Genomic DNA, 16,763 nt, shown 5'->3' with positions numbered 1-16,763 from the left:
TAATGATCTTTGTGTCTAATGATATATGTATGAGCTCACAACCTCAAACCGATCAATTGTGGTTATGTGTGGATGATTGTTATGTAGTCTATCTGTTACGGTTAAACTTCGAAAATGGTTAATCTCGACATTAACCGGTTATTCTTGTCTTTAACCGACATGTAATGTTAATGTCGTACGAAATTCAGATATATTGACATTAACAGGTTAATGTCGAGTTTAACTATTCTCCTTGGTTAATGTTGAATAATGTGTTAGAAAGTAATACAATGTTGCCAATTGTATAAAAAATACCTGCTATTAATTCAAACATGACAAACTTCCGTGACATTTAGAGTTGCAAAAAATATTAGCAGCCTTACAATAGCACTTTTTTGAACCACATTTGGTTTTGCACGAGCATCTTTTGTATCCTTGACCACCACATAGAGATGAAGTCGCTGCCATCTCACGAAGAGATTTTTCAACAACTGAAACTTTTTCGGTAGCAATAAGGGGAGCTGGACATACACTGAACTGATTTCTTGTAAATAACTGTGGTAATATGCCCTTTTCTGTCCCGATTTTGTAATACATGTTATCTTCAACTGTCGTAACAACGCCTAATATATTCCTTGCATCAGCTCGTCCTCTATCAACATCGGGGACAGGTAATCCAACAGTATCACCCATTTTTGCAGCCGGTAATAACTTATTGGAATTTAGTTTCTTTATTTTTGCTTGTTGAAGCAAACCATCTTTTGCTTGAAATCTATTTTCGATAATAGATTTCTTTCGGCAACATGTTAGGCATCTTAAATCATTTTTATTATTTTCGTTAATTTCAGCACAACAGTCTGTATGAACAAACATATTGCACGAGATACAGACGCAACCGTTCGAATATTCAAACTTACAAACACCACAACAGATTAGGCGCTTATTTGGTATAATATCTCATTTAACGTTTCGTTAAATTCATTTGAATCTTCAAATGTTCCTCCGACTTCTGGGTTAACTGGAGGAAGAAGATTTGCAGAAGACCAGGAATTGCTTTGAACTTCGTTTGTTTCATCGATTTCTGTCGTAACTGGGGGAATAGTACTTATTATTGGAATGGTTAGTTTAGTTTGGTACTTCATATTTGTCAGCGACTTCTGTGATAACTGGAGGAATAATGTTTACAGAAGAGCTAAATTTGTCATTTTCACTTGGTTTGTTTGAACTGGTTATAAAAGTTGTACCTGTAAGTAATAAAGAAACGAATAATTAATAACAATAATTATTTACTACCCATAGCTTTACAATTTACCTGTAGTAGTTCTCTTGTCATTGTTATGAGAGTCCGATGAATTTGTTCCAGCAACTTTGCTATTATTGTTGACACCTTCTGCACTATTCACTTCATCCAATAAATGTTGAAGATCTTCTTCTGTATCTATTTCATTAATACAGTCCTTTGGAAAGATAGAATCCGATAGACCAACTTTTATTTTCGACCCAAACATTGCTTCGTAGGGAGACTGTTTTATTCCTGCATGAAAGGCCCTGTTTTTTACCTTCAGACCATTTAGATGTACATATTATTTGTTTGCATCCACGTTATTAGCATATCTTGAATATCACGATGAGCCCTTTCGACGCTTCCTTGAGACTGACTATGCCGGGGCTTTCCATGAACAATTTTTAAATCAGGCCACATATTTTTCAGTTTATTTATTATTGTGTTAACGAACTCACGGCCATTATCAGATTGGAGTATTGAAGGTGCTCCAAAAACGCAGAAAATTTCTACCAAATGTGTAGCTACTTCATCTGCCTTCTTTGAAGTTAAATATCTTAATTGCACGAATTTTGTAAGGTTGTCCTGATATACAAAGATGAAACGAAATGGTCCATCTGCTTCGGATTGCATGTCGATCAAATCAACTTGACACCGACTATTCATTTCAGAAAATATCATAGGTTTTACAACAAGGCCTTTTCTTTTTGAACCGAGTTTTTGCTGACAAGGTATGCAAAATTTTAAAAAAAGTGTTACTACTTCTTGTGTTATATTTTTGTATTTATCATTTAAAAAATGTAACATTCTTGTTCTTCCTCCATGGCCAATACTTAAATGTGCTTCATAAATAATATCAAATAATTCCTCTTTTTTACGTAATATAAAAATTTCTCCTTACCTTCTTGCAAAGGAACAATAAGTTTGAAATCATTTCCCACATTCACTACATCGTATTTGGCCAAACGTAGATATGACAACGCTGTTTTCTTAGCTTGTCGTTTTGCTTCTTTCACTTGATTACAAATTAAATCATATTTTTCACGAGATAAATAAGCACTGTTTTCATCCCTTTTTGTGGAAAAATTTTTATCAAGATTCTCGTAAAACCGGTCTTTAAATTCATTGGACATATTGAATACTTAAATTTTCACTTTGAAATGACTATACTTTTTGCACTAATGTCACTTGATTACGCAACAAAACAAGACACATGTGTTAATGTCAAGATTAGCCGGTTAATGTCCGATTGAAGGCTGAACATCGTTTATCTTCGGACATTAACCAACTAGACTGGTGAATCTCGATATTAACTGGGTAATATTGAGATTAACCTGATTTCGGACGTTAACTGTAACATATCCACTATCATGATCTATGTGTTTGATATGTTTAGTTGCAGACCAAATATTTGACTTTCGTTTTCAACCAGTCGTATAAGATCAATCAGCTCTGCTTGACTATTTTCAAGAAGGGCTGTGTCCTTTTATTGAGATGCTTTTTTTCCATCCTTTAAGTGCTCTTCTCATAATATGCTCTTTATATATATTGAATAATTGTAGAGATAGTATACATCCCTGTCTGACACCCCGATCTGGATGAAATTCTGGATGAAATGAAACTAGTAGAGCGGAAAAATTTAGGGATATTAACCTATAAGTTTATATTATATTAATGGTTTCCCACATTTAGACGTATCGGACGAGTTTGGCAACTACCACTGTCACAGTGACAGTTTTAGTTGACATACTCCTCTGATACGTGTAAAGGTGGGAAACAAACAATATACTGTAAATTTATAAGTTAATATCGCTAAATTTCCCAGCTCGACTAGTTGAATTTCTTTTTATCTCACAACTTAGTAGGTTTTCCATCTTTTGCGCTATTTTGCCGGTTATTAGCACGCTAATCACTGTATATCACAACACAATGAAACGCAGCAGGAAAAAAACTATCAAGCGAGTGTTTCAGGATATGAATATTTAATTTCTATAAGGTTGAATCGTAATTTTTTATTTAATGCATAATTTTTTCATTACTAATAATGTTTTAGGCGAATGAAAAACCTCTGCTAACAGAGAATAAAAAAAATCGCCCCAATTGGGCAAGATCGAAGCCGTTGATGACTGATGAGTGATCCAGTGTCATATTCAGTAACGAATCGAAATTTGACGTTTGCGTGAGGGACTTTCAAAAACGGGTTATTCGAAGAAAAAATGAAGCATTCCATAAAGATTGCTTCAAAAGAACTGTGAAGTTTCCCCAAAAATTATGATTTGGGGCTGCATATCATCAGCGGGTCTATAAAGATATGGGGTGGTAGACAATACAATTAACGCGACCAAGTATCAAGAAATTTTGAAAAATAGTGCCAAGTGTTTACGATCTCTACCCGGACTTGGATTTTATATTACAGCATTCCAGCTTGACAACAAATAGGACAGTCAGAAGAGCGAGAGACGGTTCACCAATAGGAAGACGATCAGTGGGAAGACCACGAAAACGATGGAACGACAACTTACTAGAGGCACATTGAAAAAACAGACAGTCATGTCTATACAAAATGAAGAAAAAGAAGAGCATTCCAGCTCGAATGTTCCACTAGTATGATTCATGTATATTGCAAAAAATCATAATTGAAAAGTTAAAATCGACCTGGTTCAGGATTTTTCTCTAAAGTCGGCTATTCTCGAAAAAACGTAATTGAACTTTCTCTTGAATTTATTTCTTTATTTTGCTCATCACTGTATATATGTTTCTCACAATCCTCGCATACTCACCGGGATCTCCTTTGTTATTCGATACTCACCGCGTAATCTCTCTAATAAATCTATTACCTACTTTTCAAACCCAATAAATAGCATACGAAAGTGTTTTTTTAGTTTTTTGAAGTTATACTTCTTTAGGCGCGTTTGGGAGTAAATATCGAATTCACCAAAATCTTGGTGCTACGTGTAGACGAAACTTTATAGATTTGCTCTGATTGGGTATTACAACGACCTATCAAAAATTGTTCAATATGGTGGCTATGGGTAACCAAATGTTGTGTAAATACTAGTTTTTATTGTTATGAGGACAGAGACAAAAGTAAGTCTATAATTGTAGTGATTTTTTAAATAGTTTTTAAAAGCAACAGGTACTTAATTGTAAATGTTTTAGTAATTTAATAAACAATTACACACCTATTTGGAAAATATAAAATGTACCTAGTAGGTAATGCTTCGATTAACATAATTTGATTACCAATCAATACCAATCTTCATCTAATGTATTGTTTTCTTACTATATGTTTTGTTGTATTTAAATATTTTAATTCTGCAAAAATGAAACTAATTTGATTAAATTCAGACAATAAGCAACTGTCAAAAAGTTTAAAATGTTCAGTTGGTGTTTCTGCCCACATCAATGGGGTGTCTAAGTGGTTGAATGTTAACGTGCCTTGATTGACAACCTAAAGACCCTAATATACACGGGTACGATCTACGATCCCCACGGGTGCGAATGCAAATCTTTATTTTTTTATACATTTATGATTGTAAGTAAATTTATTATAATTTTTTTTTCAGAAAATAGTTAATATGTTTGCTAACAATTGTTCAGAAATCATTTCTTTGTGACATTTTTTAATGTGTTTTATTCTTTTATTTTTTAATTTTTGGTATTGTTTTAATAAAAAATTTTGAAAAGTAGTAAGTATTAAAAATAGTTTAATATTTAAATAAAATATAAATAAACTGTTTAAAGTATATTGATTTCATGCATACAAATTACATACACATTCTTTTTTTTTTTCTTTAATTTACTACTTAATTTCATAATTCTATTAATTGTACAAATCTGTTAAAAAAACTGTTCCTGTATAGGTAATCCTATTAAAGTCCTTTCATTTATAAATAATTATTTACTCAATATTATTAAAATTGGGCCTAACCTAAGATAATATCTGTTATTGTTAATAATTAATTTGCAAGCTATTTCTTGCTAATTAAAAAAATCTATAAATTGTTTCATCATTTTATTACTTCTGCGAACTATTTCTTTGTAGGTACGAATAAAATATGAGAAAAGATATAGATTTAACGATGCTCAGTATTACGTGTAAAAGGTTTTGTAATGTTACTGTAATAATGGTTTTGAAAAAATTTCTTTAATATTTCTTGTTCCATTTTTAATGCAAACAGATTTGTATAAACAAAAGGGTCTAACGCTAGCCGGTTAAGATAGTGAATAATGCCACCAGCGATGTGCCAAAAATAAAAATACTATGTTGTTATACATCAAAGAGTATCCGACCAAAAATTTTTTAGACCCCTAGGCAACCATAATCCCCCAAAAAAACTTCTTATTCTTCTTTTTCTTCTTCCTCCTCTTTATAAGCAATTCTGCTTGTTCATTGGCGGATTGAGACCTCTATGGAAGGTTGTCACTCCAACTTTTACGCGGTCGGCCAATACCGATTGGTGATTTTTCTCTCGATATCCTGATCACACGTGTCTCCCCCATTCTAGTTATGTGGTTATTCCATTCTTTTTTGTATTTAGTGTCCATTCGTTTATGCACTAGGGTGGTGCGAAAAAAGTCAAGTTGATAAATCCGTGTCGCTATAGTGCGGAAAAGTTGCGATTGGTAATTAAAGGAAAAACAAGAAAAATTATTCAGATCGGATTTTATCTTCCGATCCTGCAACGGGACTAAAGATTATGAAAAAAATGAAATTTTACCATTTTCTCAAAAAATTTTATTTATCATCCATGTACGTTTTATTTATCGCCATAGTAAAATTTATTTACAGTTTGCATGGTTGAATGATAATAGTTATTTATGTACCAAGTCAGTAAAGTTACTCTTTATCGAACGAGTCTGATATTATGAGCAGAGCGAGCACAGCGAGCGAGGCGAATAACAGACGATTTCGATAAAGAGTCTTTACTGACGTGGTGCATACAAAATTTTATCGCCAACAATTTGATATTGGTTTTAACACTTACTTACAATTTACAATTTAAGAATTTTTTAAATTTTAGACGTAATAAAAATTTCATAACAGTGATGACAGATGACTTTTGCATCATGGCCGCTTTCGATTTTTAATCGATAGTTATCAATATTAAATAATTAATAAATCGGTATAGTTTTGATTTATTTTATATGAATATAATTACAAAATACTACAGAATTTCACTTTTTGACATAAACTTAATTAACAATTTCGTAAATTTTGTACAATATTTTTAATACTTAAAGTAAATAATTTGTAAGTTAACTCAAATAAATAATCGATTACTGCCATCGACCACTTACATTCAATATTGATTAATCGCAGCAGGTAAAGTAAAATTCTTCTTTCAGTACAATAAAGCGTTACTTTACTGCCGCAAATGAGGGCAAATGAGTACAATAATGAATGACTTTAGTGACGGTTGGCGATAAAAAAAATTATTTTGCTCATTTACAGAATATCTTCCGATTCCGCAAGGTCAATGAAAATATATAAAAATTTGAAATCTTTGATGATTTTGATACATTAAACAACATTTAGTTATCTCATTTTTCTGTTACATTGCGCAGCGCTTCGCTTGATTCGATATTGTATGACAATATTTAAACAACCTACAACTCACAACGAAGAGGTGGTTGCACTTCTAGCTTCACCCTGACCCCTGTCTCCAATTAACCAATGAGTGTGTTTCTTTTACATTATTTACATAATATAGGTACATTTCTTTTTCATCTGTCTGTGTCCAGCTTTTAAACGCCAACTTTGTATTGTGATTTGGTGGTAAAATATGGCAGCATGGACCTTGATTTAAGTGTTGCCCTGATGAATACATCTCTTGATTGGGGCCCACGTACATTAGACGATGCTTCCGTTACCATCTTTACGCACTGCTCAACATCTTGCGTGTGGCCGGGATAGTTTTGTACATTCCAGTCTGGCATGTCAGCTGATGCAATGCAGGGACTTATTATATCTTCATCTGAAACTCTTCGAAGAACTGATGGAGAAGACAGTTTTGCAAAATTTCAGCCTATTATTTCAGTGTAGTCCTGTGCTTCAATATTTAAAGGAGGAGGGTTGAAATTTCTAATACTTTTGCCCTTGGCTATAGTCTGCACGGCTTTTAACACTCTCCTTAGCCTTAGCTCTCTAATGTGTTTCCTTTCTCCCTACTACTTGAAATTTTTAGGCACAAGACTGCACTGAAATAATAGAATGGAATGTTGCAAAACTATCTTTTCCACCACTTCTTCGAAGAGTTTCAAATGAAGATATAACTTTTTGCATTACATCGGTCGGCTTGCCAGAGTGGAATGTACAAAACTATCCCGGTCACACGCAAGCAGCTAACGGGCGGTGCGTAAAGTTAGTAACGGAAGCATCGTCTAATGTATGTGGGCCCCAATCAAGAGATGTATTCATCAGGGCAACACTTAAATCAAGGTCCATGCTGTCATATTTTACCACCAAATCACAATACAAAGTTGGCGTTTAAAAGCTGGACACAAACAGATGAAAAAGAAATGTACAAAAAACACACACTCATTGGTTGGTTGGAGGTTGGACGTTGGAGGGAAGAATGTGGGTGGAGCCCGAAGTACAGCTACTTCCTCGTGGTGAGTTCTGGGTTGTTTAAATATTGTCATAGAATATCTAAACAAGCGAAGATCTGCACAATTGACAGAAATATGAGATAACTAAATGTTTCCTAATTTATCAAAATCATCAGAAATTTCAAATTTTTATAAATTTTGATTGACTTTGCAAGATCGGAAGATATTCGTTAAATGCGTAAAGCTATTTTTTTTTTGTTACTCAACCATGCAAACTGTAATTAAATTTTACTATAGTGATAAATAAAATGTACATGGAAGATAAATAAAAATTTTTGAAAAAAAGGTCATTTTTTTATAATTTTTAGGCCCGTTGCGGGATCGGAAGATAAAGTACGATTTGAATTTTTTTTTTTGTTTTTCTTGTAATTACCAATCGCAACTTTTCCGCACTATAGCTACGCTCAATTATTAACTTGACTTTTTTCGCACCACCCTATTATACACTGTACGTTACATTGTCTTCTAATGTATTCACTTCCCTTTCAATCTCTCAGCGTATTTCCTGGAATTCTTCTCCGTAATCTCATCTCTGCAGTTTCCAGTAGTCTTTGTGTTGTGGCTATATCAGGTCTTGTTTCTGATGCATATGTCATTATTGTTCTTCATAAATTATTTACTGCTGGCTTTACACTGGTTTTATAAATTGTTAACTTCATCTCAGTGTTAATATGTCGGTTTCGCCATATAGTGTTATTAAGACATCCTGTTTACTTTTTGTACTTGATTTCTCACTTTTTGTCCAGGTCTCCGTAACTTGACAATGTAATTCCAAGGTATTTTACTTACATTACTTGTTCAATACCGATACCATCAATTTCTATTTTACACCTGATTGGTTCTTTACTGATTACTATTGTTTTAGTATTCTGAGATGAAATTGTCATATTGAATTCTTTTGCTCTTATGTTAAATCTGTGGACTATCTGCATCTTGGGCTATCAATATTGCGTCGTCTGCGTAGCAGAGTATTTTTACTTCTTTGTTTCCCATTCTATATCCTCTTCCTTTGTTGACGTTTTTGATGATTTCATCTATGATTAAATTGAAGAGCATAGAACTCAGTGTGTGTGTTCACAAAGAGGGGATGGCATTAGATAAACTTTTTGCCACAGATATTTGAAATAGGGCTCAGTGAGTGTCCCTGTCTTATTTCGCTGCCTATATCCATAGGTTCTGTAAGTTGTCCATCTATTCTGACTTCCATTTTGTTATTTTGGTAGATGTTTTCAATAGTTTTTATGATATCTGTTGAGTGAATCGCTAAAAACCTCCTGGTTACATTCTGTGTCATACAGGCTACTTTAGGTCAATGTCAATTGTCATGTCAAGAAGATAGAAGTTATGAATTATATTTTGTATAAAAAAGATGTAAATGTAAAGAGTTTGATTTAAATAAATGTAGTAAATAGGAAGAAACTATTATTTGCTCCAGCTAATCCCAAGGGAAAATACTACAGATATCAAAAGGTTATGTGCCCAAGACGCTGATGACAAAAATAAAAGAAGGAATAAAAAAGTTTTGAGATTATCCATCCAGAAACGTGACAATGAATAGTAAATCATATAATATTGAACTATTATCAAACGATAATTATCTTAATTGGAAGTTCCGAATGGAGATGATATTAGCAGAAGCTGGAGTGACTGATTATATTGAAAAATGTATAGATGCAGAAGATAACACCCTGACAGAAACTCAGAAGAAATCACACAAAAGCAATGATAACAAAGCAAAGTCTATAATAGTTCAGTGTGTTTCTGATGTACATTTAGAAGTATTGCGAGAACAGAAGACGGCGTATGGTATGTGGAATGTTTTAAAACAAAAGTTTGAAAAGAAAGGGCTGCATGGGCAATTATATCTAAAAAGGAAATTACTTACCATAAAATTAAAAGAAGGCGAATCTCTGCAACAGTTTTTAACCCAATTTGAAGATATTTTAAGACAACTAAAATCATCCGGAGTGGAGATTGCAGAAAAAGACTTAATATGTAATCTACTAATGGCACTCCCGAAGTCTTATGAAACAGTTATCACAGTTATTGAAAATCTAGCAGATGCCCACTTAACATATGAAAATGTGAAGCAGAAATTACAGGGCGAAGAAGAAAAAAGACAGCTAGGAAGTAAGAGTTATGAACCAGTTGAAAATCAGGCAGCGTTTAGTACTATGAATGTAATTTGTTACAAATGTGGATTCCCCGGACACATTAAGAAGTTCTGTACAAATACACAGAATGAAAATACCAGAACTCAATCAAATTATGACGACCAAAATTATAGAAGAAACCATCAACCTGCCATGACACAAAACTATCAAGGTATGCAAAGAAATCAAAATAATTCTAGAGGGTACAATCACAGAGGAAGCTACAGAAGAGGTTATAATAATTCTAGAGGGTACAATCACAGAAGTAAATATAGAGCAGGAAGTAGTAATTTTACAGAACAGCGACCATTAGAAGAACAAGTAGATGAAGTGTGTGGGGAAGTAAGTAAGGTATCCTTTTTGACCAAAAGCATGTATGACACTGAGTTAGAACATACTAATTTTAATTCTGTCACCTTTTTTATTGATTCTGGCTGTACTGACCATCTTGTAAATAATAAGGAAGTTTTTTCAGATATAATTATGCTAAAAGAACCCATTAAAATAGCAATTGCAAAGAATGATAATTTTTTATTAGCTACTGGGGTAGGAAATATAAATGTAATAAGTCATGTTAAAAATAACAGAATTAAATGTGTAATTAAAAATGTATTATATGTTCCTAATTTAAGAAAAAATCTATTAAGTGTAAAAAGATTGGAAATGTCTGGAATGAAAGTAATTTTTGTAGACGGTATAGTTAAATTTGTAAATGATAAAGGAATTCTGGGAATAGGAAATAGAAATAACTTATATGAAATTACATTTGAGATTGATAAACATGAATGTCAAAATGTGGTTACTGAAAATAATGAATTTTTACAATGGCATAAGCGATTTGCACATATAAATTTTTCAGATCTTAAAAGTTTAATAAAAAACAAAATAGTAAATGGTATAAAAAATGTTCGAATATCAAATATTGAGTTTTGTGAACCTTGTGTAGAAGGGAAACTATCAAAAAGGCCATTTGGTACTAGAACTAAAAGTACGAGGTTATTAGAAATAATATGTAGTGACGTGTGTGGCCCCATCTCTCCAATTTGTCATGACGGTAGTAAGTATTTTGTTACGTTCATTGATGATTTTTCAAATTTTACTGCAGTATATATGATAAAACAAAAGAATGAAGTTTTCCAAAAATTTGTAGAATTCTATAATATGACAAAAGCAAAATTTGGCTTTGGAATTTCAAAATTAAGGTGCGACAATGGAGGTGAATATGTATCGGGAGAATTACGGAAATTTTGTGTAGATAATGGAGTTGTTTTAGACTATACTACACCATATACGCCACAACAAAATGGCAAAGCTGAAAGGAAAAATAGAACATTGGTAGAACGGGCTAGAGCAATTATTTCAGAATCAGGGGTACCAAAACAATTATGGGGAGAAGCAATATGGTATTCAAATTATGTAATAAATAGATGTACAGCTAATACATTAAATGAAAATAAAACACCTGCTGAAATTTGGGACAACAAGAAAGTTAATGTAAGTAATCTTAGAGTATTTGGAAGTTTGGCATACAGTCATGTAAGAAAAGAAGAAAGAGGTAAGTTTGACTCGAAAGCAAATAAATGTATAATGATAGGATATGCTCCAACAGGATATAGATTATGGGATATTGAAAAGAAAAAGGTTATTGTATCTAGGGATGTCATTTTTAAGGAAAATTGTTTTGTTTATGGTAAAAGTAAAACAGAAGTTGAAGTCGAGGGAGAAATGTTGGAAGATGAATTAAATGAATCTGAGAATTCAGTAAATAACAAAGTTGAAAGTTTTGAGGAGAATGAGAATATGCATAAAAGGTATAGTGAAACTGAGAATAACCGAGAAAGCAGACGTCAGGTGAAACCTCATCCAAAATATGACGATTATGAGCTTTATATGGCATTTGATGCAATGAGATTTATTGATGATGTTCCTGAGAACTTTAATGATCTAAGAAATAGGACAGATAAAATACAATGGGAACTGGCTATAAAAAGGGAACTCGATTCCATAGAAAAAAATAAAACTTGGTTAGTAATGGATAGGCCAAATGACAAAATATTAGATACCAAGTGGGTATTTAATTACAAGATGAATGAAGAGAAAGAGGAGGATAAATATAAAGCTAGGTTAGTAGTCAGGGGCTTTGCACAAGAAAAATTAGACTATAATGAGATATATTCACCAGTGGCGAGGTTAACAACTATCAGGGCATTATTAAGTATCGGAAATCAATATGGTTATCATTTCAGACAGTTAGATGTTAAGACAGCATTTTTAAATGCAAAATTAAATGAGGATATTTACATTTATCCACCTGATGGATTTTTTACTAAGAATAATCAAGTTTTAAAGTTACAGAAATCTTTATATGGTTTAAAACAATCGTCTAAAAGGGCCGGTTGTTCGAACGCTAATCAACAATGATCATTATTAAATATTTAATTACTGTCACCAAAACTGTCAATGTCAACTTTGTTTGGGTTGCTGAAAACATTATTAATTACAATTATGAGATTTATTATTAATTATGTTAATAATTATTGTTATATTAATTGATTATAGTCTCAGAATTGTAATTAATTATGTTTTAACAATTGACATTGACAGTAATTAATTATTTGATAATGATCATTGTTGATTAGCGTTCGAACAACCGGCCCTATTGGAATAATGAAATAAATAATTATTTGACTGAATTAGGGTTTAATAGATCTATGAATGATCATTGTTTGTATGTATTAACTGACCAAAATACTAAAATATATTTACTGATATATGTTGACGACATAATGATAGTAGGATCAGACTTAACAAAAATTAATGAAGTTGTGAGCAAACTAATGAATAAATTTGAAATAAAGGACAAGGGGAAGCTTAAAAATTTTTTGGGAATTGAAATAGAATATAAAAGAGATATTGGAATTTTAAAAATAAATCAGTCAAAATACATTGATAAAATTCTTAATAAGTTCAACATGATAGAATGTAAGGGTTGTAATTTACCAATTGACCCAAAATTAAAAATCGTCTTATCTAATAATGATACCTTAACAACCAAGCCAATTAGACAGCTTATAGGTTCTATTATGTATTTAATGTTAGGATCTCGTCCTGATATTTGTTATGCATTAAATTTCTTTAGTAGATATCAAGATAAAGCAACAGATGAAGTTTGGGTATATTTAAAAAGGGTATTGAGATATTTAAAGAAAACACAACATGTGGGATTAGAATTTAAACGGCAACACGATGAAAGTCTAATTTGCTTTGTGGATGCTGATTGGGGAAATGATGTAAATGACCGGAAATCTATTACTGGGTATTTGTTCAAGCTATTTGGGAATACTATACATTGGGTTACTAAAAAGCAAAACTGTGTAACACTATCAACAACTGAAGCCGAGCTAGTTTCTTTATGTAGTGCTGTGAGTGAGGGCATTTGGTTAAAGAAATTGATGATGGATTTTGGAATTCATTTTAATAAAATAACTTACTTAGAAGATAATCAGGGATGCATTGCTCTTATTAAAAATCCAGAGAACAATCGTAGGGTTAAGCACATCGATTTAAAATATCATTTTGTAAATGAACAGTTTAAGAAAAATGAGATAGACTTGAAGTATGTTGATACAAAATGTCAGGAAGCCGATATTCTAACTAAAGGTTTACCATATATATCATTCTCAAATTTAAAATTGAATTTAGGTCTTAGAGATTTTTAGCGAGGGAGGGTGTTGAGTGAATCGCTAAAAACCTCCTGGTTACATTCTGTGTCATACAGGCTACTTTAGGTCAATGTCAATTGTCATGTCAAGAAGATAGAAGTTATGAATTATATTTTGTATAAAAAAGATGTAAATGTAAAGAGTTTGATTTAAATAAATGTAGTAAATAGGAAGAAACTATTATTTGCTCCAGCTAATCCCAAGGGAAAATACTACAGATATCAAAAATATCTAGGGAGACTTCTCCATTATACAGAAAATGGATTGCTTCTTTGAGTGTTACTCTATCAAATGCTTTCTTCAAGTCAATCAGACATATAAATGCTGGTCTATTATACTTTAGTGATTTCTCAGTAATTTGCTTCATGACGAATATTGCATCTGTACACGATCTTCCAGTACGAAAAACCTGTTATTCATCTGATAAACGTATCCACTAATTCATCACGTCTTGTGAAATTTTAGTTGTAAGTTTTAGGGTAGTATTTAACAAGTTGATATCTCTGTAGTTTTCTGGCTGCTTTTTATCTCCTTTTGTGAATAGTAGAATTAGTTCGCTCGTTCTCCGATCTTCGGGTATTTTATTGTGTTTTATGATTTTGTTACTTAATGTTGTTAATTATTCTGTCATTACTTCTGCACAATATTTCCTCAAAATTATTTTTAATTTGAAATATCTCAGTGGCGTACTTTTTTTCTTAAAAAAACATCAGACCGTTACCCGTATACGCGCCAATGGTGAATATAAAATTCTTAATTATGTCAAAAAATGCACCATATCTACTCTTAAAACCCACGAAATTTCATTTGTATATCTCAATGGCCTTTAGAACAATAAATAAGTCGTCAGTTTGTAAGAAAAATTTCAACACCCCGTAAGACACAAGGGACTGTAAAACCCCGTACACACGACAGCGCTTAACGCCGCGTTTTACCTGATAAAACCTGATAAACACACGCTTACATGTTTACGGCACTATTTGTTCCTTGGTAACTTGAAACGCAGCATTAGTCAAACGCTTCATGTGTTTTTGGTCTAATATTACCACATAGCGGTGGTGTGGCGTCCTCGCATAGAATGAATCTTAAAACATTCTAAAGAAAATGGCGGCTTCTAAAGAAAATGACTCATGTTTTCATAACAGAGGAGATGTGACCTTTTCGAAATAACCGATTCAATTAAAAATGTGAAAAATTTCTGGTGCAGACCATGAAAGATAAAAATGAGATGGATTGAAAAATAAATCATAAAAATATGTATATTAGCAAAATTGGAAAAACGAATTACAACTTCGTACGCCAAGGCTAAGAAAAGAAAGAAAGTTACAGTATCTCGGCCACGTTATGAGAGCGGATAAATATGTGTTGCTACAAACTATAATGGAGGGAAAAATACAGAGAAAACGAAGTATTGGAAGAATACGCATCTCCTGGATCAACAATCTGAGAAATTGGTATAATTGCAGTTCCGTCGACTTGTTCAGAGCTGATATCTCAAAAGTGAAAATAGCTGTGATGATTACCAACCTCTTTAGAGGGACAGTCCCTAAAGAAGAAGACGCCAAGGATGGAGAGTACATCAGCCATTTTCGTTTTATGTAGGTACTGATCGAGTTATTCCACTCTCAGTTTCAATAATATTTATACAACAGACTAAGATAATCGCCGTGATGATATTCGTGATCAGCGACCACAAAAGTCCCAGAGTAACGCGTTTGCATTGATATTATCATATAGAGAGATATCGTAACACCATCAAATCAGTTAAAACATATCCAGGAGCAGATGTCACATCAGACCATAACCCACTAATCGCTAAGGTCACGCTTAAGCTTAAACGTATTAGAAAACCCCAAAGAACTCCAAATATAGATATTAGAAAACTGAAAGAAGTTGATATAAAAAAACAAACTTGAACAGAAAATATATGAAAACTTTGATAAATTAGATACTGACACCTACGAGATAAACCAACCATGGGAAACACTAAAAAACACTAAGCCACATAGCTCCCTCACAAATCCGTCGAGAACATGCTCTTGTCAGGGAGTATAGAAAAATTAACGCCGATCCTGTACTCCGCTCTCACGTTGATATTAACGAAAGAGACATAAGTAGGCTTCGTTCAAGAAAAAACCCTCTGGATTGTGCAAGGATACTAATTGAAAGGAATTTCGAAATAACCGACCGTTGGCAAGAAGATTGGGAGAAGAATGCTCCACCTGACATCCGAAATATGCCATGTATTACAAGCAAACCAGAGGGCTTCAATCAACCAAGACGGATCTGGACTACACTAAATAGAATTAGAACCAACTGTGGTAGGTGCTCTGACTCACTTTTTAGATGGGGAAAAATACCTTCTCCAAATTGCGATTGCGGTGCTGAAAGACAAACGGTTAAGCATTTGGTGGAGGAATGCCCCATCAGATCGTACAGTGGCAATTGGCCCGATTTTTTAATGGCGACCGATGAATCGATTCAATATATTTATCAACTAAATTTTCGTTTATAAAAATTAATTATTATTATTTTTTAATGTATTGTGATCTTTATTTTTATACAAAAACTGTGATAGAGCCATACGCTAAATAAAATAACTAAAAAACTGCCTCCTTGTTCCATGAAAAGAGATATTAAAAGAACCGATAAGAAAGAGAGACAACTGGACAACCGACGAGATACTCGGCATGATGGACCAACGAAGACAAGCCAAGAACAAAGACAGTCACAATTACAAAATAATTAACAATGAAATCAGAAAAAAAGGTAAGAGAGACAAAACAAACTTACTATGAGAAAAAATGTAAAGAGGTAGAAGATCTTCAGAACAAACAATACGATCTACTCAACCTGCATAAAAAGGTTAAAGAAATGGCAGGGCTGCAAAAAAGAAACAACAACACAACTCTTTTAGACAAAAATGGAAATACTATTATAACGACTGACGAAAAGCTAAAACGATGGAAAGAATATATGGAAGAGCTTTTCGGCGACGAAAGAGGAAACCTACAA

At 32.8% G+C, this 16,763-nt stretch overlaps 1 protein-coding gene across 1 annotated transcript; it reads right to left on the bottom strand.

Moving 5' to 3' along the window:
• Positions 1-300: 300 nt before the first annotated feature.
• On the bottom strand, positions 301-852 carry LOC126888683 (uncharacterized). The gene has a single exon (XM_050657049.1). The coding sequence runs from the start codon at positions 850-852 to the stop codon at positions 301-303; it is 552 nt and encodes a 183-aa protein (XP_050513006.1).
• Positions 853-16,763: the final 15,911 nt, after the last annotated feature.

This window comes from Diabrotica virgifera, chromosome 7 (genome assembly GCF_917563875.1).
Source record: "Diabrotica virgifera virgifera chromosome 7, PGI_DIABVI_V3a".
Taxonomy (NCBI): domain Eukaryota; kingdom Metazoa; phylum Arthropoda; class Insecta; order Coleoptera; family Chrysomelidae; genus Diabrotica; species Diabrotica virgifera.
Note: the sequence above shows the minus strand (reverse complement) of the source record. Positions and strands in the feature narration are given on the sequence as shown.